The 17,437-nt window shown below is 41.1% G+C and overlaps 1 protein-coding gene across 6 annotated transcripts in view; it reads left to right on the top strand.

Annotated features, from left to right (window-relative positions):
* STAU2 (staufen double-stranded RNA binding protein 2) overlaps window positions 1-16,848 on the top strand; it is a 144,558-nt gene extending 127,710 nt beyond the window's left edge. For 4 of the 6 annotated variants that reach the window (XM_035125951.3, XM_088675618.1, XM_035125952.3 and 1 more), the window contains 2 exons: window positions 14,071-14,159; window positions 15,795-16,848. In XM_035125951.3, the coding sequence (XP_034981842.1) occupies window positions 14,071-14,159; window positions 15,795-15,888 (183 nt within the window). In that variant the 3' untranslated portion in view covers window positions 15,889-16,848. Of the gene's footprint in view, window positions 1-3,464; window positions 3,567-14,070; window positions 14,160-14,441; window positions 14,522-15,794 lie in introns of all 6 variants that reach the window. The other 2 variants (XR_004693237.3, XR_015951516.1) reach the window with 2 other exon arrangements.
* Window positions 16,849-17,437: the final 589 nt, after the last annotated feature.

The following is a 17,437-nucleotide window of genomic DNA, read 5'->3' as shown; positions in this document are numbered from 1 at the left end:
GGACTGCGTGGACACAGAGGAATAGTGGGAGGCAACAACTGGGGAACCCCCAAGGGAAGAAGGCTCAGAGCCAGGGGATTGGTGGTGGGATGATGATGAGTGGTCAGAGGAAGAAGAGGGAGCAGACTGGGAGGACGAGATGTCAGAAGCTGAAGAAGTAACAGGCTTTAGTGAGCAGGGAAAGTCTGTGGCAGAGAGAAATGCAAAAGCAGGAGAGGAGGGAGGCCAACAGACAGTGATGAGTTCGGCTGATGAAGAAGCAAGGGTGTCTTCACCCTCTTGCTGCGACAAGTTCCCATTCCCTCTGGTCTCCCGGGACCAGGAGAGGTATGAAGTGGGAGGAGCAAAATCAGGCATGCCGGCCTAGTCTCAGATTGCTTGGGAGAGGAGGAGACTTAGGCAGCTGTGGGAAGGTGGGGACCTTCAGTCTCCACAGCTGCCTCATAGGGACAAGGCCTACCCAAGAAGAGTTTCTATGCTCATTAGGCCTGAGCAGATCCTGTTCTTCTAATAAAGAGTTAACTTCACTTACTTTGTGTGATTTATTGCTGACTCGCTCCTGACATTTGTGTACCCAGAACTGCCCAGTTTGGTGACATGAATGGAAACAAACTTGAATTTAACAAATTGGTGTTAGTGTAAAAGATAAAAGTATGGTAGCTATGAATTCTTTTGCTTGTCTTGGACAAGTAATTCTCTCACTTCCCAGGGTATAGCATGAAATGGATGTGGTTTCCTCACATAATTTTTCTGAAGAGAAATGAGATAATTATTGTAAAGATCATAGTGCTAATAGCAGGATAATAACACTAGAAATTTAAGTATTAAAATACCCTTGTATATTGTACATCACAGTAAAAAGTTTAATCTGGAATTGGATCTTAGCAGGAAGTCATTTGCCGTGGGTAAAATCATGTGCTGCTGTTTACAAATAATTTAAGGTGCCTGTCTCTGTGTAGACTGACAGGCAGTTAAACGTAAAGGTCTTTTCATCTGGGAGAACAGTCATGTAATCCTCCTTTTCTTGAACTTAATATATTCTTAAAATAAATGTGATATTCAAAGACTTGTTTCTAGAGCAAAAGCATCTGTAGCTAAACAAATAGACCTTTGAAATAATATCCTTTCTGTCTTTAAAGTGAAAAATAGCGTGTGTGTATGTGTGTGTTTTCCCCCCTTTTTATCTTTCAATAAAAGCAAAACAAATAGTACAAAATCTTCCTCTGTAAACCATCCCAGCAAAACAAATGGATTTGCTTTATGGTCATCCATCTACTCAGGGCAAGCGGGGGGGGCAGTTGCATTCATTGTCGGGAGCACATTCACATGAACTTCCTCTACAAAGTGACTTCCTCACAGATAATGTTCTTAGTTAATATTCTCCTTCCACATACATATACAGACAACACATCAGGTTTGGGAAGAGGATGGGTGGGGAGAAAAAGTATTATGAAAATATTCTGTTTCTTCGTTTGTTTAACAAAAAATATATGCCGTCTGTTTTGTAGCAAAACCTCTGGGTGGGACTGCAGAATTTCAGGACTGGCCCCACCATTAAGGAGGGTGAGGGAACCATATCTGACAGCTGGTGCCTGGGTGGTTATGGTGGCAGTCATTCAGCTGTTTCTTCTGAGCCTTCTGACCAAGCTGTTGAGTTGGAATACAGAGCTATGTGTGCTGTGCAGACTGTCCTGCACAGTCATAACTACCCTTGCTGCCCTGAGGTGCGGGTGTAGGATGCTGCCCTAATGCTAGTGTTAATGTAAGATTGAACTCCCAGTCCAGTTGGTTTCTGTATGTGGAATGGGACAGAAGCACCATTTTCGCCTTTGCTTCAAGCAGCAAAATGCCTTGAGTCGGCCCTGCAGAATCCTTCCCTACATACAGTACTCGTTTTAGAAATATTCTCGATGTTCAAAAATCTACTGGTGGGAGTGAACACTTTCAGCCTCAAACAAGATAATTAAGATTCCATACACCAAATTAACGTACTAATATACTGTGGCCGAAAACCAAGAATAGTCAGTCTAAATGAAGTAAGTAAATAGGTCACATGTAATGTTGGCACCTGTCTGTCTTGGAAGACAATGGAAGGGTGCGCCTTCGTGAGTAAAGTCAAACCATTGGAGCGTTACAGCACATGCTGGGGTTGTAGAGACTGATATGGGAGAGACATGTTTTATTGCTAGTGGGGCAGATGACCATGTCCAGTTTTGCTGCTACAGGTGCACCATAGCGTTTCTAATAATAATATTTTATTATTTACACCCCGCCCAACTGGCTGGGTTTCCCCAGCCACTCTGGGCAGCTTCCAACAAAATATTAAAAATACAATAAAACATCAGACATTAAAACTTCCTCCCAGCAGTCTCCAGTCATGCAATATAAAACTGAAAACTTGACTCTAATATGCATTTCCTTTTGTATTTAACTACAACTTAAGGTATTGAGCCAAAGCAAAAAAAAGTAAAACTTTAAGGACTGATTTATTAACATTCCCTTTTGTGAGCCAGACTTGAATTTACAATTGTTGGGCATTCATAAGGCATAGTGCAGCCTACAAAAGCAATTGAAAGAATTTTACTACAGGTAATTTGAGTAGGAGAGCGTTACACATGTCTTTAGTTGAACCTTAGTCCATGATTGTATATGGACAGCTGCCCCACATAAACCATAAATGTAGGTTTGGTTTACTTTGTTGTTGTTCTTGTTGTTGGCAGGTAATTAATTAATTAATTAAATTTGTATAATGCCCTTCATCTGAAGATCACAGGGCGTTTCGCAACATAAAAATACATAATGTGCAAAATACATAATAAAAACAAGAACAAAAACAAACCAATACTTCCCCTCCTACAAACACATTTAAAAGTAAACAGATTTACTTAAGATATTTCATTCTATGCATGAGCAGTTACAGCTGTCCTTGGCTCACATTTACACAGACAAGTTAATGTATGAATCAAATAGACATGGTACAGCTGCCAGCACTCCCTGTGAGTGAAATGGCCGTATAAATTACCACCACAATAATGGGAATTGCTGCCGGCCATATTCATGATAAGCCAATCCCCCATATTATATTAATACACACGACATAGCTGCCAAGTTTTCCCTTTTCTCGCGAGGAAGCCTATTCAGCATAAGGGAAAATCCCTTTAAAAAAGGGATAACTTGGCAGCTATGACACACGAGCACTTATTTGGTACCACTTTTGTTTAAATCAAAACATCTATGAACTAGCCTTTTGCTACTCTGTATGAGACACCATGTGCCCTCCTAGGACTCATAGAATCATAGAATTGTAGAGTCAGAAAGAACTCCCAGGCAGTGCAGGAATATTTTGCCCATCATGGGGCTCGAACCCACAACCCTGATATTAAGATGGTCTTATGCTCTACCGACTGAGCCAGCCCATTCCAGAATGCAGCTGAGGATTGTCGTGATTGAATGTTTCCCTATAGATACCACTTGCATATCACGGAGGGAGCTTGGCTGGAATCCTTCTAAAACTAGCATGGCTGAGTTTGATCTGTAGCAAGTCTCCTTCTGGAATGTGATCTAAGGTACATAAAGCAATAATTACGAATTTATTTGTTCAGCCATTTAATTAATTCATTAGCTTGTTAGTAATTTAATAGAAAAGGAGGGAAAAGTCTCTGTGAGATTTAGGGGGGGGGAACCAAAGGCACAGCATAAAATAATCAACAATGCATTATAATAAAACCATTGCAAAACCCATAAAACATACCCAGCAACTGCATATCTACAAGAATTTATCTGAAGCAAAGCGCTTCTGGATCTGATTGATGCCTGGATGATAAACCACTTGGGACCTATCTATACGCTATGATTCACATTACCTTGAGCTCCTGGAGGAAAGGAATGGATACATGTTTTATAACTAAATGCCCCATTCAGGAGTTATATGTGCACTTTGACTTATATGTAAATGGTCCACCTTTCAAATTCATGCAGCTGCCTTTGGGCAGACAGCTCTATGTGCACATCAGATTGTGGATAAGCCAAGGATGATAAAGGTGAGATCTAATCACATCAAATAAATAATTATTTTTCTTCAGACTACTTTTTGTTGTTTTCATTTTTGCTTAGAACTGTTTCAAGGATTTGATTTGACTTTGTTTATTTTATTACATTTTTATTGCAACCTGTCACAGACCTGAAGGTGTCATATAGGTGGCTCCTGGGAGGCCTCCCATCCCTTCAGTAAGGTAGTAGTGTTACGTGTTTCACACTACTCTGAAGTCAAGGTATATATGCCTTGGCTTTTTGTCCATTGACATTGAGCAAAATGCAAATGTCAGAGTAAAAGGGCTAGGAAGTTAGCAGAAACAATTGGCTCCCCCCCCCCCCCGGTAGATTGACAGTACAAATTCCACACAATTCATTAAAAATATATGGAGGTTGAATATATTAAAATAGGAGGACACAGGGAAAATCAAACAATACATCTGTCTTCGTAATTTAAAAAAGAAATGGGTAGAAGAAGACATTCTTGGTTGATGTTGCTAGAAAGCCTGTTTGTTCCTAACACATGGGGGTGGGGGGAACCGTTCAAGAACAGTTAATCCTTGCTTTAAATTCCCTATGATGCCAGCAATCAGATTTGCATCTGGATAGATTGTTTGCCATGTAAAAGTTAGCCGCATAGGGTAAAGTAGCCTGAAGCCGGTGCTAAGCAGCACACTCTTTCCCAAATGTTTTAAACTAAATGTTGCATTTGTAAATGTGTACTCTCTAGGAGAAGTCTAAATGCATTAGCTCTCTCTCCTCCTCCCCTTTCATCTCCTCTCTCGCAGGCACAGCTACTGCACACATCCTGGTGCACACTGTTTAAAGATCCCTTTGTGCAGACATTAATCCCTTTCCATGTAAATTACATGAGTTAATCAGATTAATATACATGGGACAGAACAAGTGGGGGGGGGAGGGCTTAAATCAGGTAATTAAGACTTGCATTGTGCAGTGTGAATAACCATTCTGAAATTAATTTTTTAAACAGATGTTGACCCTGGTCTGTGTGAAATCTAATCAGCTGGGGATGGTAGTGCCTGGTTACAGAGGGCTGTTAAAGATCCCTTGCTAAAGTCAGTGGTTGCGAATTCAGGTAACAGTTTCTCAGTTAAGTCACATTTTCTGATTGGTCTTCATAGAATCAGAATTATGGAGATGCAAGGGACCAACAGCACAATCCTATGCATGTCTACTCAGAAGAAAAACCTATTAAGTGCTTTGGCATTTGCTCCCAGTTAAGCAAGTAAGAGATTTCAGCCTAATTAGCAACTAGACAAATCAATGAGTAACCTGCACCTTTAAACCAGGCATATAGGTACAGTTTTGCGATTGCCGGCATCATAACCATATATTTTTACAGATATGTGAGGAATTTTGAGTGTTCACTGTAGAACAGAGGTGAAATACAGACGTAGTTGATATATGAATATTTTTCATTTATTATAGACCCAAAGGCAACTGACATATGTTATGAACTAACTTTGATGTTCTGCGGAGTGTCTAGTCTCGGTTTCATGACTTCCATAGAATGCTATAGTGGCATAGGAAGAGTCCTGATGGAGAACCTGTAGACTTTAATTATGTGGAATCTGTTAACATGGAGTGAGATGGAGTGGTTGTTGAGGTAGGAAAAATAATTTTAAAAAGAGTACTGTCTAGTCCAGGCATCCCCAAACTGCGGCCCTCCAGATGTTTTGGCCTACAACTCCCATGATCCCTAGCTAACAGGACCAGTGGTCAGGGAAGATGGGAATTGTACTCCAAAACATCTGGAGGGCCGAAGTTTGGGGATGCCTGGTCTAGTCCTTCAAGCACTGTAACTTAGTGAAAGGGGGTTTCAGAATTCCCTCACTGTGCTACTGGTTTCTCTTCTCTTATTTTGCTGATTTCAAAACAAAAATAACTAGAACAGGGTTGACTAATCTGTGACCATCCAGATGTTGTTGGACTCCGAACTCCCTCCAGCCCCAGTCAGCATGGCTGAGGGTCAGAAGTGATGGGAGCTGTAGTACATCAACATTTGGAGGGCCACAGGTTAGCCACCCCTGAGCTGAAAGATCCATTAGTGCTAATTTTTCCTCTGCTTCTTTCTGTTGCTGCTTTCTCCACTCCCAGCAAGCCTATGCTGTCATAGGGGGTGAGCATTTGATCTTTGCTGTTGTCCCTATATGAGACCAACACAGATGAAGGGGCATAAAGTGCTGCCTTGGCAGCCATTACCTCCCTCCCCTAAATTGTGTCAGCTTTAAATTGTCACCTTGCCTCTACATTTACCTCTAGGCAGGATAAATTTGCAAACTTGGTCTTGACACCACTGTGTTAGGACAATGCAGTATGAGTTGAGTGAAGCTGACTGGAGTCAGACCTTTTTGAAGAATATCATCAAGAAGAATTTTTAAAACATGTGCAAAAAATTAAGGCGCTTTGGAATTCTTGGAAACTAATTACTTACATTTGCACACTAAAAAGCAGGCATAGTTCCCCGCACCCCCAAGAAACACGCATGCCCTTTCAAGCAGTCAAACATGGACATCATTTGTTTCAATGAAATTCAAGGGTTTGTACCCCAGTAATTAATTTTTGCCCATAAAGGACAGGATTGGAACGAAATCATTTGTTTTAAAAACCACAGAGAAATTTGAAGCCAGATGTCAGTCCATTGACTTAGATCTGCTAAAGCAGAAGTATCTGATGGAGCACTTAGGCTCGTGTAGTGGTCTGTTTAAGTGGTTAATAGGGCTGTTAGATGAATATGTCCCTGATAAAAACAATGGACAGGGGCTTGAGAAGACAGATCTGTTAGAAATTCACTTCTTCCACTTTTTGTATAAGAGATCTATATGCTTTGCTCACAGGTGTAGTAGTGATTTTACTACTTACCAAATTGCCATTCTCCCTAGATGGATGGAATGGAATAATATTGGGAAAAGACCAACTCACTCACTTGGGGGCCATGGAGGAGTTTATAGGGCTGAAATATCCTAATAGAGGGCCCTGAAACCTTCTTGTAAGTTCCACTAATTCAGCTCAGAAGGTTTCCAAAACTGTAGGTGGCTGATGAGTGGTCCTGAAGTCTGCATGGTGCAAAGGAATCTGTACTGGCATGGAGTGAAAAAGACTCAAGTGCAGGATAGAAATACAGGCTTGTATCCAATGTGGCGCCAAGTTTATTGGATTTCTATTTTGATTATTTTGGTGTTGTTCTAGCTTGTTTACTATTAGCGGCTTTGGTTTCTTACAAGAAAACTAAGGCATGTGTCTAAAACAAAACAGCCAATAAATAAATAGTGGCTGCAAGCACCAGAAGGCTTAAAGCTTCTTACTGCGGAAGTCCTATAAGAGATCATTGTGTTTCTTTTGTCCTTTCCCTTCAGCCCCCATTATATGGTTGTCAAAATCCCTAATTAAGAGCATTTAATGAATGGGTCCATTAGAATTAGGCAGTAGCTTCTCACACCATAGAGAAATGGGAGACAGTAAGCCACAACAGTGGATTGGCTAAGTTAGTAGCATTTGTGTCAGTTCCATAAAAGGGGAAAGTATGAAGAATTAAGTTAGGTGTGTTCTCTGTCTTCAGAAGTATGTGCCACTCCCAGTAAGGTGAAGTGGACAGACACAGACAAGTGGACCATTTAGGGACATCTTGGGAAGAATCTGAAATGTCACATAGATGTAAAAGGCGAAGGAAATATATCCCTACATTGTACTGAAAAACATTAAATCATTATCATAAGAACGTGAGTTGAAACCACATTTTTCTAGAGCAAGCCTCTGTATGCAACTGCTTTGTGTAAGGATGACCTCATGTTATTAAATTGTCATTACAAACTATCCAGTTCCCCACAGAGGGAAAACCAGAGGGGGAAGAAATTAACAAATTTCAATATGATTTGCTAATTGCTAATTGGCTTAAGGAAACCTAAAAATGACCAAACTGATTGGAAACATCCACCTCCAGCCAGATCCAGACACATATTTATAATGGGAAGAGCAGCCAAGACAAACAAAGAGCCGAGTAGTGCATCCTGTTGGCATTGTGTTTTTGGCATTGCTGTATCTACACAGAAAACAAGTGATACATTAAATGTGTAAAGACATCTGTTTCATAACCTATGGGGCTTTGCTCACAAAGCAGTTGTAAAATCTTCTGGGGGAGAGAAATATTTCTATATATCTGTGCAGATGCTCTTTTGTAAGAGAGAAAAAATCCATTTGAGGAAGTGTTCAGCCTTCGGAAAAACAATTCTCTGCTAAAATCCTTGTCAGAGATACTTATTCTACTTATATCCCCTCACTGTCGTTAATTTTGCAAGCTTTTCCTAGTTTTTAAGGATTGTGTACATAAGGCCCAGTTCATCTGAAGTGTAGTAACAATTATGCATGACGTTGGGTCTAATGAAGATCCTTATAAATGTGGACCATTTAGGTCATTTTCAATTTATACTTAAAGGATTTCTAGGTCACCCCCATAAAACTATCAAGGCAGTGTACAAACATACAAAACAGTCCAGTCCTTGTACTTCCCTGACTGACTTTGTGAGCCTACCCTCAAACTTCAATCAGAAATGCAAAACATCCTGAGAAAGTAGATGAGTTATCATCAGGACTCGGGTTCAAGAGACGCTGGTGACCCCAGAATCCAGTGCAACACTTAATCTCCACCAATAGCACCTCAAACTCATAAAATGACAAAAACAACAAGGCTGCTCAGACCAAAGTTCCATCCAATCCAGCATCCTCTTCTCCAAGTAGCCAACCAGATGCCTACAAGCGCAACAGTACTCTCCCTATTTGTGCTGCCCAGCAACTGGCATTCAGAGGCACTTAACGTCCATGCAGACTTTGACTCTCCATGGTTTACCCATGCTCAAACACTTCCGCTTCCAAATTCATCTGCAGAATTATAATCTGCTGCCCAATGCATTTTCCCTCACCTATCTCTCCATAGTTAAACATTGGGGGATGAGGGGAAAGTACATTACCAGATCTCTTGGAATTCGTGTGCCACTGGGGAATGGACACCTGGACCATAAAGGGAGAAGCATTGAACAATATCTGGTGCTCTGGGTAAGCAGAGCCTGCCATTATTTAGTGGTCAAAATAATCACCACCTGCCAACACCTGGGAATTAAGGGAGAGGGCATATGGTCTTCTAAAACACCTGCTGCAAAAAAATAAATAAATTATGAATCGTGTAAAGAATGTGATCGTGTCACAGAACCAATCAGCCAATCAGATTATGCTTTGGAGAGATAACGATGGGTGGTGTTGTGTTAGTGGTGTGGTCAAATAAGGGTATAGATCAGCACCCTCACTGGGGAACATTTGCCCTCATCTCCTGTTTATGGACTTCTCATGGGTGTCTGACAGTGGGAAACAAGATGCTGAAGTGGATAGGTCTCTGATCCAGAAGGGCCTTCCCTTTGAAATCCTGAACCACTCAGCCTTCTCTCAGTCTTACCTCTATCCCACAGGGCTGTTGAGAGGATATAATGCATGGGGCAACCATGTAGATCACTCAGAGCTCCTTTGGCATACATACACGATATTTTAGGCACAGAGCATGGTATTCAACTAAGTGTGACTCAGAGTAGGCCCATTGAAATGAATGGCCCTGATCACTTTCTACACATTGATTTCAATAGGTCTACTCTGAGAAAAAGTTAAACACCACCCAGAACAGATAACAAGTTTTAAATACAAACACACATAAAATAGACATAGACTTTGCAGTTGGCATTTTAAAAGAACAATATATCCGTTGGATGTACCAGCACGTAAATTGCCATAGGTCTTTATATTTTTATATACTCTACAATTCTATGATTCTATGATTGTTGCAAAGTACAGTCGTACCTTCGAAGTCGAACAGAATCCGTTCCGGAAGTCCGTTTGACTTCCAAAACGTTCGGAAACCAAAGCACAGCTTCTGATTGGCTGCAGGAAGCTCCTGCAGCCAATCAGAAGCTGCGCTGGACATTCGGTTTCCAAAAATCGTTCAAAAAGCAGAACACTCACTTCCAGGTTTCATTCGTTTGGGAGCCGATTTGTTCGGGAGCCAAGGCATTCGAGATCCAAGGTACAACTGTATATAAATATTTTTTATAAATAAATAAATAAAACTAAAACCTGATTGTACTGAGTAAACCAAGGGCCTCCTATCACTAGACTAGGTGTGAGGAGCCTTTTTCAGCCTGACCTTTGGAGCGGAGTGGGGCAGGACAGGGGTTCCTACAAAAAAGTGGGCAGAGTCAAAGCAGATATGTGGGTGGAGTCACAGTAGTGACAACAGGACTCTCTTCTGAATACTAGACGATATTCACACATAGAGCAACTTTAGATGAGAATAGCGTGTTAACTGCTGTTTAGAACAAAACCTTAATTAACTCATTCACTTTGCAGTAGAGGCTGGCAAGCCAAGCACAAAGACTTTGCACCTCATTTGTGCAGCATGCTGAAAAAAGGGGTGGAGCTTTGAGGTGGGCTTGTACGGTAGTGAGCTTCAGTTTTTGCTAAAAGAAATTTAGTTCATAGTGCAAAGGTGGAAGTGGTGCAAAGCTGGTGCAAAATCTCAGCTTCATTTAATAGGTTAAAAGAAGTTCTGATGATGGAGAAAGTGTCCATCTCATGCTTTTTTCTCTGGGCCACACTTTCAGAATAGAATTTGCTCATGCCACACCAGTTTTTTTATTGATAAGGATTACATTGAAAAACGAGGACCCAGGTGGCGCTGTGGGTTAAACCACTGAGCCTAGGGCTTGCTGATCAGAAGGTCGGCGGTTCGAATCCCTGTGACGGGATGAGCTCCCGTTGCTTGGTCCCAGCTCCTGCCAACCTAGCAGTTTGAAAGCACGTCAAAATGCAAGTAGATAAATAGGAACCGCTACAGCGGGAAGGTAAACGGCATTTCCATGTGCTGCTCTGGTTTGCCAGAAGCGGCTTTGTCATGCTGGCCACATGACCTGGAAGCTGTACACCGGCTCCCTCGGCCAATAATGCGAGATGAGCGGCAACCCCAGAGTCGGTCACGACTGGACCTAATGGTCAGGGGTCCCTTTACCATACATTGAAAAACAAAAAGAAACAACTCCTAGCAGTGCTTGATTTTGATAAGATATCCATCCATATTCTGCAAAAAAAAAAAACCACCACCCTGCACTATACTATACTATACTATACTATACTGAAATGTTTACCGTATATTCCTGCGCATAAGACGACTGGGCATATAAGACGACCCCCCAACTTTTCCAGGTAAAATATAGAGTTTGGGATATACTCGCCGTATAAGAAATACGACCAAGCATATAAGACGACCCTGACTTTTGAGAATATTTTCTTGGGTTAAAAAGTAGTCTTATACGCAGGAATATACAGTAAATGTTTCTTTGATTGTCCTTGAATCTTTCCACCACACTTGCCATCCTCTCCTGCCATTCCAGTGTGGCATGCCACATCCTTTATGAACTACTTATATAGGCAGATAGACAGCATGAGGAGGGTTCAGAAATCAGATATCTTTAATTAAGCACCAGCTTTTGCAAGGAAAACTTCTTAAGCGATGCACTGCAGAATGTAATGCTGACCACACCTTTTTATTGTATGGTCATCCCTGCTTTACCTGGATGCAATTTTAGGCAGTCATCTAAGTATTGTAACAAATCCTACCCTGTTTTTATTTTAAACAATATTTCGTCAGATAGATGTATTTCACCTTTTTATCCTTGGCATTCCTTCAGCGGGAACAAATGCTTTCGTTCAGCATTACTGCTGACATTCCCTTCAAAGACATAGAGATAGATGTTCTGAGTAAAGAAAGAAGCAGAGGTTCCCATGAATGAATTCTGCAAACAGCGTGAGAAACTAGGTTAATATTTCATTAAGGAGCTACAAAATAGCAGTGCGGCAGGAACACAACCTGAAGCATTTAATGGGAGCTTGACAATGAAGCTGTTGAATCTTTAATCCCATTTTGTTATGTACTTGCTGCTCTCTGTTGAAAATGGCAATGAAAGCAACTGTGACGATAGTTCAGAAAAGTGTTCCTAGTTTGAATTTTTTTATTTATCATGCCTATGCCCCACTCTTGTTCCAGAAAGCTCAGTGTGGCAGCCATATGGCTCCCAGATGGACTCGCATCCGTGCAGGACATTTCTTAGCTTCTGCACTAGAACTGCAGTGTGCACGTCTAGCATATACCGGTAGCTCTGCTAGTTCTGTACAGCACATACATGCTATTTGTTTTCTGCCGTCCAGAAAAGTGATTAGCCTTATATGAGCTGATTAAAATGGAGCTTCCGGAGCATGCCTGTGCCACAAGTTGCTGAAAGGTCAGGCGTCTGATTAGCATTCACAAAATACCAACATACATACTGAATATTACATTGATGGAATTCAGCGAGAGGCGGAATGGTGGGAGAAGAGCTCTAAATGTTTCAGTTTGTAGAAGGAAACGGGAAGTGTGATTGTGGTGTTAGAGTGGGGCAGCAGCGCTCGTTAAGCTGATCCCAGCATGAAAGGAGTTAGCAACATTAATGTGCTGAAGGTATCACTCGCAAAGGAAGGATCAGCCCCATATTTTTAATTTTATCTAGCACATTTACATCCCAGCCCAAGGGGGCTCTGAAAGTGTTGTTCAGGTAGTTTCCATTTTTTTTAATAAAAAAAAATCACATTTAAGTCTGGGAACATGAAGAAAAATAACATAGTGTCCCTGTGGAGCTAGGCTTTTGGAGGTTGCATTCTCCCTTTGACCATCATCTTTCCTGCAGCCCCCACCCCCAGGCAACCATTGGTGTCTTCTGAATCTAGAACTTGCTAACCTCATGAGGCAACTCTTCCCTTGCTGGCAGTTCTTCTGTCTTCCAAAAAACGCTTACCAACAACAAAGAAAGTGAGTCTCATCTATAAAAGGAGTGCCTTTTATCTGCTTTGGTTGGTGAGATAGCTGCACTTGTTCCTGGGCTGCACTTGTTCCTGGGCTGAGATACCTCGGCCACTGTGGCCCTCCCACTGGTAATCTCAAGATTGGATGACTGTCATGGGCTTTTAGTGGGACTTCTCTTGAGCTTTCTGCTGCAGAATGCAACCACTAGGCTATTGGCTGGGACTTCCCACTGACACCATGTTACACCTCTGCTGAGGGAGCTGCACTGGCAGTCAGTAAGCTACTGGGCGGGTGCAGTTAAAGATTTTGCTTTTAGAATTTAATGCCCTAAATAGCATGGAACTTGGCTGCCTGTGGCATTTCCTTGCCCCATATATTCCTGCCCAGCAACTGTGCTCCTCAGATGGGCCACAACCAAGAGTACTGCATGCCCCAAAAGTATGTGTAGTATGCTGTAGAAACTGGGCTTTTAGTGTTGCAGCTCCAGCCTTCTGGAATTAGTGGCCAGCTGAAATAAGACAAGCACCTGGCGTTGATATTTAGATAGCTATTGAAGACATATCTGTTTAAGAAGGATTTTCCTGAAGTGTGACCCATTCATTTTATGGGATATCTATATAGGAATGTTATTGCTCCTGCATAATTGAGTGTGTATTCTTTTGTATTTTATTTTGTTTGGTTTGTGTTTTTTTCATCCACTACTTCAGTAGCTGTCAGTTGTGAAGTGGTTTATAGATCTGCAGATAAATGAATAAAAGCTAGTAGTGCCGTATTTTTCTCTCCATAGGACACACCTGACCATAGGATGCACCTCGTTTTTAGAGGAGGAAAATCAGGAAAAAAATATTTTTCTGGTTTTCCTCCTCTAAAAGGCTGCGGGGGGCGCTGGAGGGGGAGTGGAGGAGGCAGCGGCGGCGGAGGGAGCAGTCCAGCGAAGGGGGCGAGGGAGGAAGGGGCAGCCCAGTAGCGATGCTGTCGCTTTGTTCACTAATCCATCTCTTTTTCAATGCATCTTTATAGCCCTGAGCTTTGTCACCGTCCACTGTGTCCCTGATACATATTTGATGTCATAAAATATTCCATGCTCATTGCTAATAGTATGCCTACTTCAGTATCTATCATTTCTCTTTAATTCCTCTGTGTTACAGGCAGCTTTAAGTGCCTTGAAACAGTTTTCAGAACAAGGACTGGATCCACTGGAAGGAACTGTAAAGACTGAAAATGGTTCATTTGAAAAGTAAGACCCACTTTCACAGTATTCTTTTGGGCACGTGTGTGCTTGCTTAACTGGACTTTTTGCATGAATGGTGTAGATGTACTTAGATCTTTCCAAAATATGTGGCCTCTTCTGATCTCATAGTCATGTAAAGCTTGTAACAATTTCACGCCATTGCTGAGAGTAGGTTTCAGAATCTCTTTGGATTGTTATTAACCGGGGTCATTTAGTGTGCTAAGATGAAGTAATTTAAATAACAAATAAATAATTTGACCATCCTCTTTAACATGGTCTTTTAACTAGGTGAAATCTGTGAATTCATCATATTTTAGAAACATCTTTATTCTTGGCAGCTGAGAGATCCCATATAAAGATGAGGGCAGGTAGTATGAATTTGGTTTTTGACCTTAATAGTTTGGAGTAAGTTTCCTTCATTTAAGCACTTCACAAGGTCCACCTCTCAATAATCTAGAATACTGCGCATTCTGATGTGCACAAGCAGATCAATACCTTTATGGAACTGCTGCGCAAGCAAGCTTCCTATTCACATTACTAGAGGAAGCTGCACTTTCATTGAGGCTGCTGTCTCTTGCAAATAATTGAGGGTGGAGAAGTTCCATGTCCACATCATATTTTCCTTTAGCCAGAATAATTTCTAGAACCAGTCCAGTCAAATACCTCTGACAGTGCAATCCTATACATGTCAAGACAGAATTAAGCTCCACAGAGGTCAGTGGGACGTATTCTGAGGTGGGTATAGAATTCTCGCCTGAGCTGCATAGTGGGCATTAAAAAATATCAGTCTGTGAAGAACTGCAGAGCTAGGCAAATTTTGTTGCTTTGCAATTAGAGATGTGAAGGCCCAGGGAGGAAACTGAAGAAACAGCAGGGAAACTTTTTTTAAAATCAAATTTCTAGTTGTTTTCTCAATTTGTTTATGAAAAATGGGGAGGGGGAACCTAAATCCATTTCATCCTGGCCCTTCACATTTCTATTTGCAAATAATATATCCCACAGATTATGCCAGATTTCCATGTATTTCTGATTTGTGAAATAAGTGCTGTGATAAGCATCCTGCCTTGTGAAGCCTACAGTATTATAGATGGGAAACAGAATTGAAGTACAGTAGCTTTGTACTACATTAGAGTTCAATGAAGGATGTTAAATACACCACCTGCTCTACCTTTGTGCGTGTCATTTGTTTCGTTTTTAAGTATGCATATGCAGACATCAGAAACAATCACATGCAGAGTGTACAGATTGATTGATTGATTGATTATAATATGAAATGAATGTACCAAAAGTTATCAAATTGTTTGTGCACCAGGCATGGGTAGATAGCTGCACAGTATTCCTCTTCCTCTACCTGAACCTGGTTTGGCTGAACCCCAGACAGGAGCATGTTTTTGTTAAGCAAGCGATGTTGGAGAAAAGCAAGAGGCTGATATATAGTGGCTATTTGTAAACTAATTTAATCAGAACCATTTACCACATGATCTCACCAGCATAGTATCTGAACATAAATATTGTTGTTTCACTTTAAAATGTCCCCCCTTGCGGTGACCTTTGAATCTCATGTGCCATCTGCTAATAAAAATGTCTTAAAGATGTGCAACCCTGGACCTTACCGCTCTTGTTAATGTATTAATCTTTCAGACAAGTCAAGCATCTGGGAGAAAATGCAGACAATAAACAGACTAACTCAGGCACCATTGCTCAGGACTGCAAGGATTCAAAGGCTGTCGTCTAGGAGCTTCCCAGCACCCGTGGCTGCCACTGCACCCTTATAAACCTGTCAACACGCAACAGGGTGTATGTGTACAAGGAAATGAATGACTAATACCATTATTTGAGTCTTATGTGAAGACAACACTATTTTAACACAGGAGATAGTCTACATGGTACTGTTTATTGAATGGGAGAGAAATAAATAAAACTGGCTGTTTCCCCTCCAAACCTTAAAAACTACTGGAGTTTTAAACAGCAAATAATTAACTAAGACTTGGTTGGAGAAATTAAGCTTACAGTTGCTTAATACTCTGGAGGAAATGAAAAGTCAGCATTAGGTTGAGTTATAAGACTCCTTTATAGTGTAGAATAAGTTCAGCTTTCCTCTCTTTTTTTTTAATTATGCTTGAATATTTTGAAATTAATCAATGACAGTGCTGTGAGAGTTGTAGTTGTTGTCTTCATATATAGTCATACAGCTTCTCTTTCTATGTCAACATTATGCATTCTTCATAGTCTTACAGAATACATTATGCCTGTAAGATGCACAACTCCAAGTTGTTTGCAAACTAAAGTTTAAATCATGACAAGTATTTGCTTGAACATTAATGACCGGTCACAATATGCTACAAGAGAAAGCAGTGATGGTATTTGATTTCCCTTGCCATTCGTTGATTGAAGAGGCACCTTGCTTCCAAGAAACACATTCCTCCCTTTGTTCTCTGTTGTGTGAAACACATCGACACCCCATTCTGTGTTTTGCATCATTCTCTCATTCACATCAACTGAGTGTTTTTAATAACTGCATTCTGACCACGAAAAGTAGAAAAGGATGGCAACGTCATCTCGGAGGACAAAAAGTGGTGGAGCAGGTGTGTAAAACTGCCAGTGGGGCAGAGACAGAAATTTGCATTTTTATTCTGTACTAGCATATACAAATTAACCAAGTGGCCAACACAGTAAAACCACATCAGTTCATGTATGCAGTGGTGGTGTCATCTCTTCTTTAATTTGTGAATAACACTAGTGAAATGTGTCACCTACACTAAGATAGGAAGCTCCCTTAGACACTTCTCCCCTTCCGTCTCAAAACACACAAAAAGAATACTGTACACTAATGTGCATAAGTTGCAAAAAGTCTGCACGTCACAAAATTTGTGTGTGTAGAAATTTGTGTTATCTCAATGTGTTTGTGTGTGTAAAACAAAGAATATGCACACCACTGACCACTCACAAACAAGGCAGTGTGCCCTGGGTGTGCTTTCATTGCATTTGTCAGATAAGGGACCAACATAGTTGTGTGTGTGTGTTGCAACAGCTGGAAGTGCCCATAGTTCATTACTACCTTCTGATCATAGAACACTTACTGTCTGCCGCATAGGCCAGTGTTAATCTATGCCATCTAAGCACCATTTTAACCAGAATTCTAAATTGCTCCCAGGCAGACTAGGGAAAATCAGGCCACCTTGGAAAGACCTTATGCAGGCATTCAGGGCTACAAAACAATAAACACAAGAGTGGGGTTACATTCACTTGCCTAGACCTCACTGTCACACCCTGCACCAGCCCTT

The sequence above is a fragment of the Zootoca vivipara genome, chromosome 8 (genome assembly GCF_965207765.1).
Source record: "Zootoca vivipara chromosome 8, rZooViv2.hap1.1, whole genome shotgun sequence".
NCBI lineage: Eukaryota > Metazoa > Chordata > Lepidosauria > Squamata > Lacertidae > Zootoca > Zootoca vivipara.
This window is presented reverse-complemented; position numbering and strand designations above follow the sequence as displayed.